Source organism: Solanum tuberosum, unplaced genomic scaffold, assembly GCF_000226075.1.
Source record: "Solanum tuberosum cultivar DM 1-3 516 R44 unplaced genomic scaffold, SolTub_3.0 scf00116, whole genome shotgun sequence".
NCBI classification, from domain to species: Eukaryota; Viridiplantae; Streptophyta; class Magnoliopsida; order Solanales; family Solanaceae; genus Solanum; species Solanum tuberosum.
Window position 1 is genome coordinate 492407 of NW_006239040.1, and position 15428 is coordinate 507834.

At 33.0% G+C, this 15428-nt stretch overlaps 1 protein-coding gene across 2 annotated transcripts in view; it reads left to right on the forward strand.

Annotated features, from left to right (window-relative positions):
• The first annotated feature begins 2906 nt into the window (after nucleotides 1-2906).
• The window catches only part of LOC102596992 (probable sugar phosphate/phosphate translocator At1g06470), a 21470-nt gene continuing 8948 nt past the window's right edge, over nucleotides 2907-15428 (forward strand). Inside the window, exons 1-2 of one of the 2 annotated variants that reach the window (XM_015309855.1) lie at nucleotides 2907-5321; nucleotides 5794-5879. In XM_015309855.1, coding sequence (XP_015165341.1) covers nucleotides 5114-5321; nucleotides 5794-5879 — 294 coding nt within the window. In that variant the 5' untranslated portion in view covers nucleotides 2907-5113. Of the gene's footprint in view, nucleotides 5322-5745; nucleotides 5880-15428 lie in introns of both variants that reach the window. The other variant, XM_015309857.1, reaches the window with a different exon arrangement.

The window sequence follows — 15428 nt, forward strand, 5'->3', positions numbered from 1 at the left end:
TTGCCTACTGATCTACGGTCATGACTTACGGACCGTGAATGGACCTACGGTCTGTAGATCACTTCCGTCAAGGCCATGTTTCTGCATTTCTTATTGTACCTATGTTTCCAAGTTGTCTCCAACACTTCAAGTTGCATCTAAATGTTTAGAACTCATTCATAACAGGTGATTATATCCCTTGAATCCATAATTCAATTCAAGGCGAGTTAGAATCGAGTTAAAGAGAAGTTAGAGTCAAGTCAAGCAAGGTTAAGAAGTTAGTTCAAGCAAGTTTTCAAAGTTGTTCGAGAGTCTTTAATGAACGTTTTTACTTCATTCTAAGGCTCAAGTTGCAGGTCAAGTAAAGAGTTTAAAGTTGAGTTCATTTCTCAAAGTTATTAGGGAACTATGTATTCCCAAAGCAGTTTTTAAGGAAATGTTTTTACATTTAAACAAGGTTGGAAACTGAGATTTCCAAAGGGGCCTTCGGGCCAGTTTTTCAGAAAAGAGTTATCATTTCCTAAATGAAGCAAGGTTGGAAACTGAGATTTCCAAAAGAGCCTTCAGGCAAGTTTTTGAGTAATTATCTCATATCAGCAGGAAGAAATATGTTTTAAAAACATAAGAGCTAGTACATTTTTGGGAGTAGTATCGAGCACCGAAAATCGTTTCAAAAGATTTTAGTTTTACTTAAATATTTTATTAAGTTAATTAGTAGTTTATATTTTGAATCATTAGTTTATTAAGTTAATTATTTTATTTCATTAAGATTAAGAAGCTCCTTAATTAATTTATGAAAATTCATCTTGTTTAAGTATTGATCAAATCCACCGACTAAATGCTAATCGAAATTCAATTGATTAATATGGCAATTTTAGTCAATTTCTTCAACCCTTTGCAAGACCCAATTATCTTAAACCCTTTTAGCCAAACTTTTGACCCAATATTAGAAGCCCACCCTTTTCATTCTTCTGACCCAAGCCCAAAACCCACTTCTTCTTTTCTCAAAAGAACCCAACGTGAACAACAGCATACCAAATTGACCCGACCCCCAACACAGCTGCTCGTTCTTCTTCAACAATACACGTCAAATTCCAACGATTTAATTCACGGAGTCAAGCGGAGGCAGACGGAAAAGCAGTAAAGCAGGCAGTGCTCTGCATTTTTCTTGTCTTCTTCCTCAATGTCCCTTTCCAATTTGTACCTGCAGCAGCAAAAGCACCTGCGATTTTGTCCTTCCAGCCGCGTCTCAGTCCTTGGGGATGTGGGATCGATCCACGTCGCGCCTAAGGATGAGTTGAATTGATCAAGTCCGCCCGTCTACCCTTTCCCCTTTCGGAATGGGTCAAATTTTGGAGAAAAAGGTTGTCTCCCTGAAAGGGGTGAACGATTTTGAATTCAAATTGGAGTTGGGCTTTGTCTATTCGAATTTTTTTGATCTGTTTCCCTCATTTTTCTGAACCCTAATTTCCCCCACTATATAAACCCCATTTTTATTCACTATCGGGTTTCTCTTTTTTTAGAGGAATTTTTGGGGCAAAAACACGAAGAGTAAGTTAAGAAAATAGCTAAAATACATACATGTATATACAGAAACACAGTCAAGGCCAAGAGGATTGAGTTTCGATAGGAGTATCGCGTTACTACTTCGTTTTGCATCGGTTTTCTCAAGCTTCACTCGAGTCTGAGGTTCTGCCCGGAATTCTCGTCCGTCGTTCGTGTTCGAGTCTCGTGGTGAAGATCGTTTCCTTGCTCGTTTGTATCCCAGTTGCTGCTCATCAAAAGGTATACAACTCTCAATTCTCGCATTTGTTTAGATTCCAATAGATGTTTGAGATCTGAGTTGTATTATGTATTGGTGTGATTCGATTGTTTGTGTATAAATGATAAAAGGTTAATTCTTTGTTGGTGGTGGTTCTCGTTTTGTTTTATTCTTGACTCTCATAGCTTTTCAAAACACTCCTTTCACAGTTTATTCTCTCAAAATGTAAGACATTTAAGTATTGGGGTTTTAAGAATATTAAGAGCGACTGGAAATTTTGAATCTCTTGAAATAGCGAGAATTTGACTTCGGTACTTCGTGTGGAGTTTGGTATCTCCTTCACGTCTTGTTTGATTCCGAGTGGTATGAAATGAGCACTTTGTTGATCTCTATGGCTTCATCCTTACGTTATCCTTTATTTCGATTTCCGTACCTTTGTTCGAAAGTCTGTTTGGTTTAAATTTCTAACCGATCATCATGTTATTGATTTCACTGTCTTGGTTAAATGTATAAATCCGATTTATAGCTTTTTTTTTAGCCTAGTTTTCGTATTGTTTTGAATCATATGATTGTCTTGTTGTAATTAGTATGCCTAATACGTCTTCAAGCATGAGATGCTCTCTTTCTAGTTTGTCATTGTTAGTGTAGTTGCGTTTTCATTCTGATGGCTTGGCTTCCTCTGTTTATTGGATCCCTTTGTTGCCTTACTGCTTTAGCGATATGTTAGACCCGCTTCCGTGCTTTCGTTTTACTTATTTTTTTTGATGCAAAATTTGCAGTTGAGTTTTAAAATGTAAGATTTCCGCTAATGATTCAGATTTTCATGACTATCTGTGTTGCATTGAATCCAATGATACCATTCCCAACTAAATAACAAAAATGAATATGTTTGTATGTTTGGTATTTATTATTATTATTATTATTATTATTATTATTATTATTATTATTATTATTATTATTATTATTATTATTATTATTATTATTATTATTATTATTATTATTATTATTATTATTATTATTATTATTATTATTATTATTATTATTATTATTATTATTATTATTATTATTATTATTATTATTATTATTATTATTATTATTATTATTATTATTATTATTATTATTATTATTATTATTATTATTATTATTATTATTTTTACTTAAAATTGGTCTAAGTGTTTTTTTTTATTCAAAATCGGGGGGGCATTTGTTAATTATGGTTTATCCATTTTTGCTTAAAAATAATAATAAAAAAATATGTATGGAATTCTCAAGCGGTATATTAAAAGGCTTAAGTCGGTAGCATCTCATCTCCTCATTTGATCTTACGTCATTATTATTATTCTTGGTTTCATGTGATATGTCTTTAGATAATATTTAGGAGTTACTTGTTATGCATTAATTTTTATTTTTATTTTTATCTCATTTGTTTTTACTTGTCATATCATTCTATCTAGTTTATACATATAAATGATAATTATAGGAATCCTTTGTTGACTCCCTATTATTTGATTTTCCTTATAGAATAGCTACAATATTGGTAATTAAGTTATGTTAGTTTGATCACTGTAGTGTTAAACTTGCTAAGTCATTTATCTCTTAGTCTTATTGGTTTAAAATATAGTATTAATCTCATTTGATAACAGTTTCTATGTGTACTCCAGAGTTCTGCCTTAAGTGCTTAACATTTGTTCGCTGCCTGCATTCTCAACAATTCATTTAATCAATGTCAATTTAAAGGTATATGCATGAAAATGGAGAGTGGACCGAGGTCAAACTAGAATTTGTTCACGATTCGCATATCACATTTCTTTGTTTATATCCTAGTAGTATTTGTGAATGTGTATCAGAATAACTTTATCCATTTTTCTCATTGTAGCTAGCGACGAGTAGTGATTATTAGATTAGTCCTTAATATCTTATTATGATTTTGTCGTATTGAGTTGTTAGTCGCCTTAATGTTGTTCATTTTTTAGAAAATGTGTTAGAATTTTCTCGTCCCATGCTAATATGATTTTATTTGTCTTTGTATGTGAAATCCGCCCGAGTTCGCCATGAACTCTTATCTTCCCTATTGCATTTCGGGAGGGCCGCGAAGGCTCAAGTCTTTTTTTTTTACATATCCGAGTCAGCCAGATCTTAAAATCGACGAACAGGTCTCGAAATTGAAAGAAAAGCGGACCAAATCGGGAGTTGAAAAAGATTGGGCCAAAGCCTACCTTTATTTATTCGGAATTGTATTTTGTTATTATTGGGCCTAAGTCCTTGCCATTTTACTTACTATTACTTGTTAGTTCCTAGGACAGGTGGAGAAATTGGGCTTAAGGTCCAAAAGAAAGATATTTATTTCATGTCAGACTAGGACAGGTGCAGGTGACTCAAATGGGCCGAAAAGCCCAAAACGAAAGTGGGCCCCAAAATATTGGCCCAGGCGGACAGAAAAACCAATTTGGGCCCGAATCTCCCTCTCTCCTTATTATATATTTCGTGTTAATTTTATTGTTAGTACATGCTTATTTGCTAATTAATTTTAAGGTTCTTAACTCATAATTCCCCAAAGGACACCCATTTTAAGTTAGCTAACTTATAGTACTTTATCTTAAAATAACTAAGTATACTTGTCTTTTTTCTAAATTAATTTCTAAAAAAATTAGAAGCTTTTCTCTACTTGGACATTTTAGATAATATATTCCCTTTTCCTCTTTAAATGATTTTAAGTTATAAAATTCGTTCATTCGGTAACTAGTCAAGCATGCCCATTGTTAGCCAAATATTTTAATTGTTGGATAACCGCAAGTTAGCGGACATTTTGGGTGTTTTCAAACCCTTCCCGAAATGTTAATAAGAACCCCGAACCCCCTTAATAGTTTTCAATAGATTTACTGTTTTGATCTATTTGAAAATGAATAGTTTTCTTGATTTTTCTTAAAAATTAAGTGGCGACTCTTAAACCAGTCAAAATACATTTTTAAATAAAACAGTTAGAGATTCATATGCCAGTAGAAAATGTGGAGAACTTTTCTATTTTATTTCGTAAAATGTTGGCCTAATATGAATTGAGATGGGGAACATGACCAATGAGGACTGAGACGTAGTAGTTATTGTTGTTGTTGTATATTGAAGCTTCAGAAATATTTTTTTCATGTTCATACATTTACTTCAGGCCGATGCTTTCTAGGAGGTTTGTAGGACTATATGATAGAGTTTCTTATGCCAGTAGGAAATATAGAGAACTTCTAGTACTTTTCATGATTATGTTTATTTCGTAAAGTGTTGTCCTGAGGTGAATTTAAGTGGGGAACTTGGTCACATATAGACGATCCCAGCTTATTTTAGACTGAGACGTAATTGTTGTTGTTTATTGAAGCTTAAAGGATGTGTTTGCTCTTCTCATGTGTTGACATGGGGAATAGGTACAATAAAAGTCTTCTTGGGGATAAACTAGGGAAGTTCCCTGTGCCTTTACTGATAAACACTGTGCACTTTGCGATGCAAGCTGTTTTGTCCAAGGCCATTACCGGGTTTTGGCATCAACGATTTCAACCTACAGTGATGATGTCTTGGAGAGACTATTCTTTGAAAGGTAACGTTAAGACTAATAATTCCCTTTTTTCTTTGGTTTCGATTGAGTAGAAAACTAAAAGTATTTGAAAGGCATATGATATTATAGAGCAGGAAATATGTGTATAATGTGTTTATGCACTTGTCCAGTGGATTTGTTTACGAAACATAGGAAGATGAGAGTAGGATTATTAACGAGCTTGAATGTATGTGCATCTTATGAGTTGACAGCTTCAATTAGCTATAGTTTGTGACTTAGTTAAGCCCACATGTTACACTTATTGGCTTATTACTGATATATCGACAATGGTTTCAAATGAACTTTTATGTACACAAATAGAGGCAGTTCCTGTTACGTACGAGAATCTCAATTTTTATCCAAGTTAGTTCTTCATGAGTTCAAGACATATAATCTCTTATGTCTTTCATTTCTAACCTTTATGTAGGAATCTTTTTCCACGACTAATACTATAGACGGCCTTTGCCTTTCACAGTTGTACCGACAGCTCTTACAACAGCAATGGATGTGAACCTCAGCAATGCATCCCTTGTTTTCATCTCAGTCACATTTGCCACTATGGTGTGCATCATACAGTTTGTGTCAATACTGATAGACTGCAAATTTTTCTTCAAAAATTGAGCTCTGAGAAAGCATGTTTGTTAAACTCACGCCCTTAATATTCGTCGAGGGCTCTAATATTTGCATTTATGTACCTTGAAATTTAGCAGTCACAACTCTCTGCCACTAAAGTAAGTGTGATTGTCGAAGCCTTCAAGGGCCACTCAAATAATCGTCTAATATCAATAAGAATAACAGATTTCTTACTTTGTTTTCTCCTTCCTTATTCTGATACGAACTCTCTGCCCATCTTTCTCCTATTCTTCGCATTTGCTTTCAGGTACTACTTTTAACCACTGATCTCTTATGTTTAATTGTGATTTTTTATGGGGGGTAGCGGGCCAGAAGCATCGAATTTCTACTTGATCCTCTGTTATAGATGTACATCCAACAATATTATTCATAAATGCAACTTTTTTTTCCATATTGAGGACTTAATAGAATGTGATTGTTAATTCGTTATGGACTAAAAACCTGAAAGCGTCTATGAAATAACTATCTTTGATGAATACGATACATTTGACGGGGCTCATATCTAAGCTGAATACATGGCCTCAATTATTTGTGTAAGGTTGGAGTCTCCAAATGTAAAGCTGCTGGGGATCATCTTGGTCATTTCTTGTATTATTTATTCTCATATATGAAGAAGTATTCATAATTTTCATCTTCATCTGTCATTCATAAATCATATCTGTAACCTTCACTTGTACACCAGATAAAACGTTTACTTTATCGTACAATATTTTCTCGTTTCACAACTATCATTGACAATTTGGATAAACTTAGGTAATCTTCTTAATGAGTGTTTTCGTAAGCTTTATCGCCTTGTTGATAACTGTGTCATTTGTTAATTTACATCCGTTTGGTAGATAAGTCTGACTCCATTTTCTGATAATGCAGTTGCAAAGGAGACAGAATTTGAGTTTTGGGATTTGTCTTTGTTATGCTTGCTGCAGTTATGTCTGGATTTCGCTGGACTATGACTCAGATTCTTCTGCAGGTTGGATTTTGTGACATTCGTTGCATTGTTATAATTTATTTCTCGTTCCGTTGTTTTGTCAATAGTATGTTTGCTTACTTTGTGTATTTTTCTGTTTGTTTTCCCATATCCAACTGGTTGTGCTGAACATAAAACTGGCATAAAGAAAGAAGCCTATGGTAATGACTATGAACAACTCTTAGCAAATTTTAAATATTCTGGAAATGTTATTATCACCATCATTATTATTAGCAGTCGTAGCAGCAGCGACTGCACCACTACTTAGACTACATCAAATCTGATCTTGTTTTAAAAGGGCAGTTCGATGCACGAAGCATCTCACATTCACGCAGGGTCCAAGGTAGGGCCACACCTCAAGAGAGCATGATGTAGGCAGCCTACCCTGATACAAATCAGCGGCTAATTCCATAGCTCAAACCCTGCTTTGTCTTAGTCCTAGTTTTGACCAAATTAATATGTTGATTTGTTATTTGTTTTATAGTTTGTGAATAAATTGTGTAATGAAATGCATGCTTTGGTTATTGCAGGTTTAAAAAATCCACTCACACTAATGAGCTATGTTACTCCGGTAATGACTCTTTCAACTGCTGTGTTGTCCCTTATTTTTGATCCGTGGCACGAATTCAGACACACCAATTACTTTGATACGTCATGGCATATAGCTAGAAGTTGTTTGTTGATGCTTTTTGGCGGAACTTTGGCTTTCTTTATGGTATGTATGTGTCCAAGCACTGGTATCAGTTCAATTTGTGGATTTTCCATCTCATAGTGAAAATGAAGCCTTCTAATAGGCTTAGTTCGTTTAGAAATGATCTGAGTGTTCAACTGACACAGTGGAGACGAGTTGATGTGTCTGAATGTGCGTTCTCAAAGTTGGAGTGTTTAAACTGTTCCTAGCAGTTTAGTCGTCCTAAATCAAAACGACTGTATGTTTACTTAAGCTATAGTAGTTCAATCAAATTGTTGATATCGAGCCCGTTTTAGTCAAAAATGTGACTTTGGCATGGTTTAATGGCATGTGTTGAAGTCGTAATTTTTCCATTTTCGCTACTCATGTATGAAAAAATTCATAAAGGTAGCACAAGTGAAGATGAAACTGGATCACCATTAGGAAATGCAGCTACCAAGTATGTTATACTTGAAGAAATGGAAGATCAAGACCATGGTCCTTGAAGTATTACATATGACATTTCAACTACGCTGCACTCTGATGGCGTTTTGTATTTGCAACGGAAGGAAGGGGACGAAAAAATGCATAGATTTTCTACCAAATGAAGGTCAATCGTATACATGAGGAATATTTCTTAATCAAGGAAGTTGAGTTTTTTCACCTAGTAGACTATAAGACATGTTGCTTATAGAAGATATTACGACTTGAAAAAGAAACTTACAAAAATGTTACTAGTTAAGAACTAACTACTTAAATACACTACATTACAATATTCGGAATTTTACCATTTAGTGGCGACTTCCAAAAGTCGTTAAATAACATTTGATTATGGATTCACATGTATCTAGGATATACATTGATTCTCTCGCTCGCATCTCTCATCTCTTGCTCCCCTTTCTTCCTTTCTCGCTCCCCTCTCTTCCTATGTTAGGAAACCTTTATGGAATCCTCCGTTGGGAGTTGGGGGAGCATTACGTACAATCTCACATTTTTTAGAGTGAACTTTGGGCATTTAAAGACCAAGATTTTCTTAATTTTGTGTGTGTGTTATTCCATGAATAATTTGGTGATATGACTTCCGAACGATTTTTTTTGTGAACCTTTATGGTACCTTCCGTAGGGAGTTGGTGGAGCATTACGTACAGTCTCACTATTTTTAGAGTGATATGACGGAGATATAACTCCTAATAGCCCAAAATATGTCTAAAAAATGACAAGACTTCACATATTTCTCTCACAACTCTCTACAGAGGGTTCCGTAATGACTTTGCACAAAAATCAACCGTCAGTCACATCACCAAAATATTCATGAATTAACTGTGTCCACACAAACCCAATAGCATAGATGGAATTTGGAAAGATAATTATGTTGGGATATTTTCTTCCTGTGGTGCTCGCTGCAGCGTACAATGATGAGCTGTATATGTCTCCATCTTTTTTCATTCATTTTTTTAAATTTAAAATGATCGTTCCATAGGTGTGATAAGATATGATATATTTTAATTACACTTAAAGATTATGTCATAAATTGAGATATTTTATGAGATAATTAATTATATTACTATGTAAATGAATAATTTATATTTCATCATTATAAAATGGAAAAATTCTTTTGGCCAGAATGGTAAAATAACATATTTCACACTATGTTATTTTATCTTTTTGAACATTTTTACCATTTTAACTTTAATACCATTTAATTAAAAAAAATTTAAAAAAATCAGTTTTTTTAAAAATAAAAAGGATATTATAGACTTTTGAAAATTTCTAACCAAATTCTGGCCAAATTTTCCGGATTTTGGTTGTATGATACTGAATGTGAGACTGGAATTGCTGTGCAAATGGATTTGGAGGAAAAGTACATGGATAAACTTGCATGTGACCAAGATATCATAGATTTTGCTAAATTTTAGGGTTTAATTTTCATGTTCTTTCATTTAATTTGTACTCCCTTCATTTTAATTTTCATGTTCTTTCATTTTCTATGAACACGCTTTGACTATAATTAAGTAGCATTTTAAGTTGTAGCAAGGATTGTACTAAAATAAATAATGTAAGATTTTTGTTAGCATTTTTGTTTACTTGTAGTAGCGAATGTTCGCTACAAAAAATCACTATTTAGTGGCGACTTTCAAAAGTCGTTAAATAACATTTAGTTGTGGATTCACATGTATCTAGGATATATACACTGACTCTCTCGCTCGCATCTCTCATCTCTTGCTCCCCTTTCTTCCTCTCTCACTCCCCTCTCTTCCTATGTTAGGAAACCTGTATGGAATCCTCCGTAGGGAGTTGGGGAGCATTACGTACAATTTCACATTTTTTAGAGTGAACTTTAGGCATTTAGAGACCAATTTACAGGAATTATGTGATTTTCTTAATTTTTTGTGTGTGTTATTCCATGAATAATTTGGTGATATGACTTCCGAACGATTTTTTTTGCGAACCTTTATGGTACCCTCCTTAGGGAGTTGGTGGAACAGTACGTACAGTCTCACCATTTTTAGAGTGATATGACGGAGATATAACTCCTAATAGCCCAAAATATGTCTAAAAAATGACAAGGCTTCACATATTTCTCTCACAACTCTCTACAGAGGGTTACGCAATAGCTTTGCACAAAAATCCACCGTCAATCACATCACTAAAATAATCATGGGCTAACTGTGCCCACACAAACCCAATAGCATAGATGGAATTTGGAAAGATAATTATGTTGGGATATTTTCTTCCTGTGGTGCTCGCTGCAGCGTATAATGATGAGCTGTATGTGTCTCCATCCTTTTTTATTCATTTTTTTATTTATTTAAAATGATCATTTGATTGGTGTGATAAGATATGATATATTTTAATTACACTTAAAGATTATGTCATAAATTGAGATATTTTATGAGATAATTAATTATGTTAGTGAAAAACTTACAAGATAACAAAAAATACAAGATTACAATTGAAACTAAAAATGAAGAAATAAATCTCTTCAGGATGAGGCACGGATATCTCGCTCTCTTTAAGGAGATTCAAGCCCACTGCAACAAATGTTCTTGACTGATCCAGCAGTAGTCCTCTTGACTAGCAAAGGTTTGAGTTTCAACACATCTTTACCCTTTAGCTGGTCGATTTGCTGAAGATGAATCGTCAATTCTTTGTCTCGATCAAGGTGTAACTTATATAAAAGCAACGGTCAATTGTAAGCTTGATGATTTTCTTCAACAAGCAAACAAAGACGTTGATCTAGCATTGCCATTTTGGCCTCAAGGAATTATGGATGTGGACGAGACGAATTTATTCGTCATGCCACTTCTGGTTGTGCAAGTCACAACATTTGAATGTTAAAGTGTTAAAGTGTGCCTTTAGTGTATTTGTTTATTTAGTTATGCATTATTGTAAATTAATAATTATATTAAAAAATTATAAACTAATGACATTCTGTTTTGCTAGAAACAGCAAGTACTATCATGTTAATAAAACAATGTAATTAATTGAATATAGTATTTCGTGGGCAGGTGATAAGTTAAATGTAGAAAAGTTTGGTCACTTTAACATTTTACTATTTATTTTAGACTGCTTTAATATAATATATTAGGCTCTATTATACATTAGATGAGTAACAATAATAATTAAATTTCATCTCAATTAAGAATGTGGTTCCACATCTTTTTGAGATACTTAAGAAACTCAAGGATGCGGTTACGCACCTTGGCCAAATTATTTCAATAATTAATTTTGTTAATTCAAACCAAGAGATGTAATTTGAGATTATTAGATGTGATGAACTCGAGAGGGGAAGACGATTATGTCTCCAAATGTCAAGATCGAGAATGCAGTTATGCATCCGGTTTAAGACTAATAAAAATTCAACAATTAAAAAATAAGCAAACCATGACATATATACACAAATTATCCAAAAACATATCAAGATAAGTATAAGTCAATAAAAGAGACAGTGCTAGAACCACGAGAGTACTCGAGGGATGCCTAATACCTTCCCCTTGATCAACAGAATTCCTTACCTGAATTTTTGGTTAGCAAACCAAACAAAGAGTCATTTCCTTTTGATTAGGGATTAAATAAAAGGTGACTTGGAACATCATAACTCAATTCCAAGTGGCGACTCTGGAAAAAATAAAAAAAATAAAAAATAATAATCTCTTAATCAATACGAACACTTAGATTGAAAAAACCCTTTCCGCCGTGCGAAAAAAAGGGTGTGACATCTCTAGCGACTCCGCTGGGGATACTAACCAGAATTCGAGCTTTGTTTTGTTGACTTTTATTTTATCTTATTATTTATTTTTTTGGATAAATTGTGTGTGATTGCCTAATATGATACTTGTTGCTCTTTTATCACTTTTTATATTGTTGAACTATAAATTGTCTTTCTTAGCGCAACCATCTGAATTGGCATGATTTAATGGCACGTATTGAAGACGTAATTTTTTCATTTTCGTTACTCAAGTATGACAAAATTCATAAAAGTAGCACAAGTGAAGATGAAACTGGATCACCATTAGGAAATACAGCTACCAAGTATGTTATAATTGAAGAAATGGAAGATCAAGACCATGGTTCTTGAGGTTTTACATATGACATTCTAACAATGTTGCGCTCTGATGGCGTTTTGTATTTGCAACGGAAGGAAGGGGACGAAAAAATGCGTAGATTTTCTAGCAAATGAAAGGTCAAGTTGTATACATGAAGAAGATTTGTTAATCAAGGAAGATGAGGAAGTTGAGTTTTTTTCACCTAGTAAACTTTAAGACATGTTGCTTATAGAAGGGAAATTTATTACTCCCTATGTGCTAAAAAAGTAATGATATACATTTTTATACTTAGTAAAAATTTAACTTTTAAACTTCTCGTTTTACCCCTAAAGTTAGTGGTGAAAGTTTGGTATTCAGTTCGAGATTTCCAAATTTCGAGTTCAATAGTTAAAAATAAATTCAATTCAATATGGTATTCAGTAATACCGTATTAAAGTTGTAGGATTTGGAAAAGAATGATCACAAATCTTTCTACTTTTTGTTTGTTAAAATCATGTCATTTTTTCTGACTAAGTTAAAGAAAAAGAGAAATTGGTTTCTTCTTTTGTTTAGATGATAATGTTAGTGGACCTAGCTTGAAATGTGAGACAAAATTATATGAATTGAAGTTTGATTTCGATATGTAATTCGACTGATTTGATGTTATTTTTATTCTTTATTTGATTTCAAGTATGCATAAAAAACAAATGTAACGTATATTTACATCCACACAAATATCTACACATATTTTTAGTTTAAGATTACAAAATTTTAAAAGTCGTCTATACTTTCATAAATTAATATCCCATGAAACTAAGATACACAAACTAAAACTAGCGGAGTAACTTAGTACTAATTCGATTTGCTTCATACATTGTTTTAGTACTAGACATATAAGCTCGTGCTAACACAGACTCAATAACATACATAGAATTTGGAAAGACAAATAATTATTAACATGATTATTATTAATTTACGAGACTTTTACGATAATTTTTTTCTATTCTAATTTATGTGATACAAATTAATTTTCGTGTGTATTATTGCATGGATTTGGCGCCTCGGAGCACCCAAAAACATATTCTGAAAAATCTTTATAAGGACCTCTGTAATGAGTTGGGAACCATCACTTATACTCACACTATTTCTTAACGCTTATTTATGCATTTACTGACCCTTTTTTAGGAATTACGTAAAAAAAATCAATTTTTGGGTGTATTAGCCTATGAATCTGGCGCATTAGAGCACCCAATTTTTTTTTCTGAAAAAACTTTATGAGTAATTCTATAATGAGTTGGAGATCACCACGTATACTCACATCATTTTTAACGACTATTTCCACATTTATAGATTCTTTTTTAGAAATTATGCAAATTGCTCGATTGTTCATGTGTATTAGCCCATGAATCTGGCGACTCGGAGCACCCAAAATTGTTTTCTGAAAAAACTTTATGAGAACCTCTGTAGTGAGTAAGGGAACCACCACATATACCCACACCATTTTTAACAGCTATTTTCGCATTTACAGGCCATTTTTTTATGAATTATGCAAATTCCTTGATTTTTCGTGTGTATTAGCCCTTGAATCTAGCGCCTCAGAGCACCCGAAAAAAATTTCTGAAAAAACTTTATGAGGACTTTCGTAATGAGTTAGGGAGCCACCACATATACTCATGCAATTTTTTTAATGCCTGTTTTTGCACTTACAAGCCTTTTTTAGGAATTATGCAAATTACTCGATTTTTCGTGTGTATTAACCCTGAATATATTGGTGACATGGCTTTCAGACGAAATTTTTGCAAAACTCTTTACGGAACCCTTCAAAGGGAGTTGGGGGAGCAGTACGTACAATTTTACCATTTTTAGAGTGATTTATGGGCATTAAGGAGTCAATTTACATTATTTAGGCGATTTTCTCAATTTTTCATGTGTGTTAGCCGATTAATATTTTGGTGATATGACTTATAGATGAATATATTACGAAACCTTTATGGAATTCTCTGTAGGGAGTTGGGGAAGCATTGTGTACAGTCTCACCATGTTTAGAGTGAACTTTTGGCATTTAGAGGCCAATTTATAGTAATTATGTGATTTTCTCTATTTTTTGTGTGTGTAATCCCATGAATAATTTGGTGATATGATTCTGAACGAATTTTTTTCGTACCTTTATGGTACCCTCCGTAGGGAGTTGGTGGGGCAGTACGTACAGTCTCACCATTTTAGAGTGATATGGCGGAGAAATAACTCCTAATAACCCAAAATATATCTGAAAAATGGCGAGGAGACGTATTGCTCTCCCAACTACCTACAGAGAGTTACGTAATAAATTTGCACAAAAATCGATCATCAATCACATCACCAAAATATTCATGAGATAACTGTGCCAACACAAACCCAATAGCATAGATGGAATTTGGAAAGATAATTATGTTGGGATATTTTCTTCCTGTGGTGCTCGCTGCAGCGTACAATGATGAGCTATATATGTCTCCATCTTTTTTATTCTATTTTTCATTTATTTAAAATGATCGTTCGGTAGGTGATATAAGATATGATATATTTTAATTATATTTAAGATAAAATTTATTTCATAATTTGAGGTATTTTATGAGATAATTAATTATAGTACTATGTAAAAGAATAATTTATATTTCATCATTATAAAATATATAATTTCAGAACTAACTAATACTCCTAATTATTTATTCTGTATTTTATCTTAATATTGTTATCTCTTTTTCTTTAAATTCCATAAGTTTTTCCTCTTCAATTATTAGGGAGCACGTTTAAAAGGCTTGCAAAACATTGTTGTAATTGGCTGGTAGAGTCGTGAGGAAACAACTAAGCAAATGGAGAAACAAAAATACTTTTTTCGTTCCATTTTAATTAACACATTTTATTTGATACAATATTTAAAAAGGAATGAGACATAAGTACCTCCTAGACTATTATGATCGAAATCTCTGAGACACATCTTAACTAAACTAAGATCCTATTATCCGAACTGTTTTGTTTTTTTTTTGTAATTTTTTACACCTTTTTGACTTACGTAGCATCCAAACATCTCTCACATGCCTACATGGAGTCATGGAGTATGCCACATAAATTAATGGATTAGTTCAATTATATATGCTTTTATTTGAAGTTTATTCTTCTACGTTCTTGAATAATCGATTTCTACTAATACAACTAAGGATCGTTTGGTAATTGATTAGAACTTTACAAGTATTAGTATAATGGAGATATTAGTTATTAACTGTTCCACCTTCTATCACACATAAAATAAAGGCATAATACATAAATATGTCATTTAACTT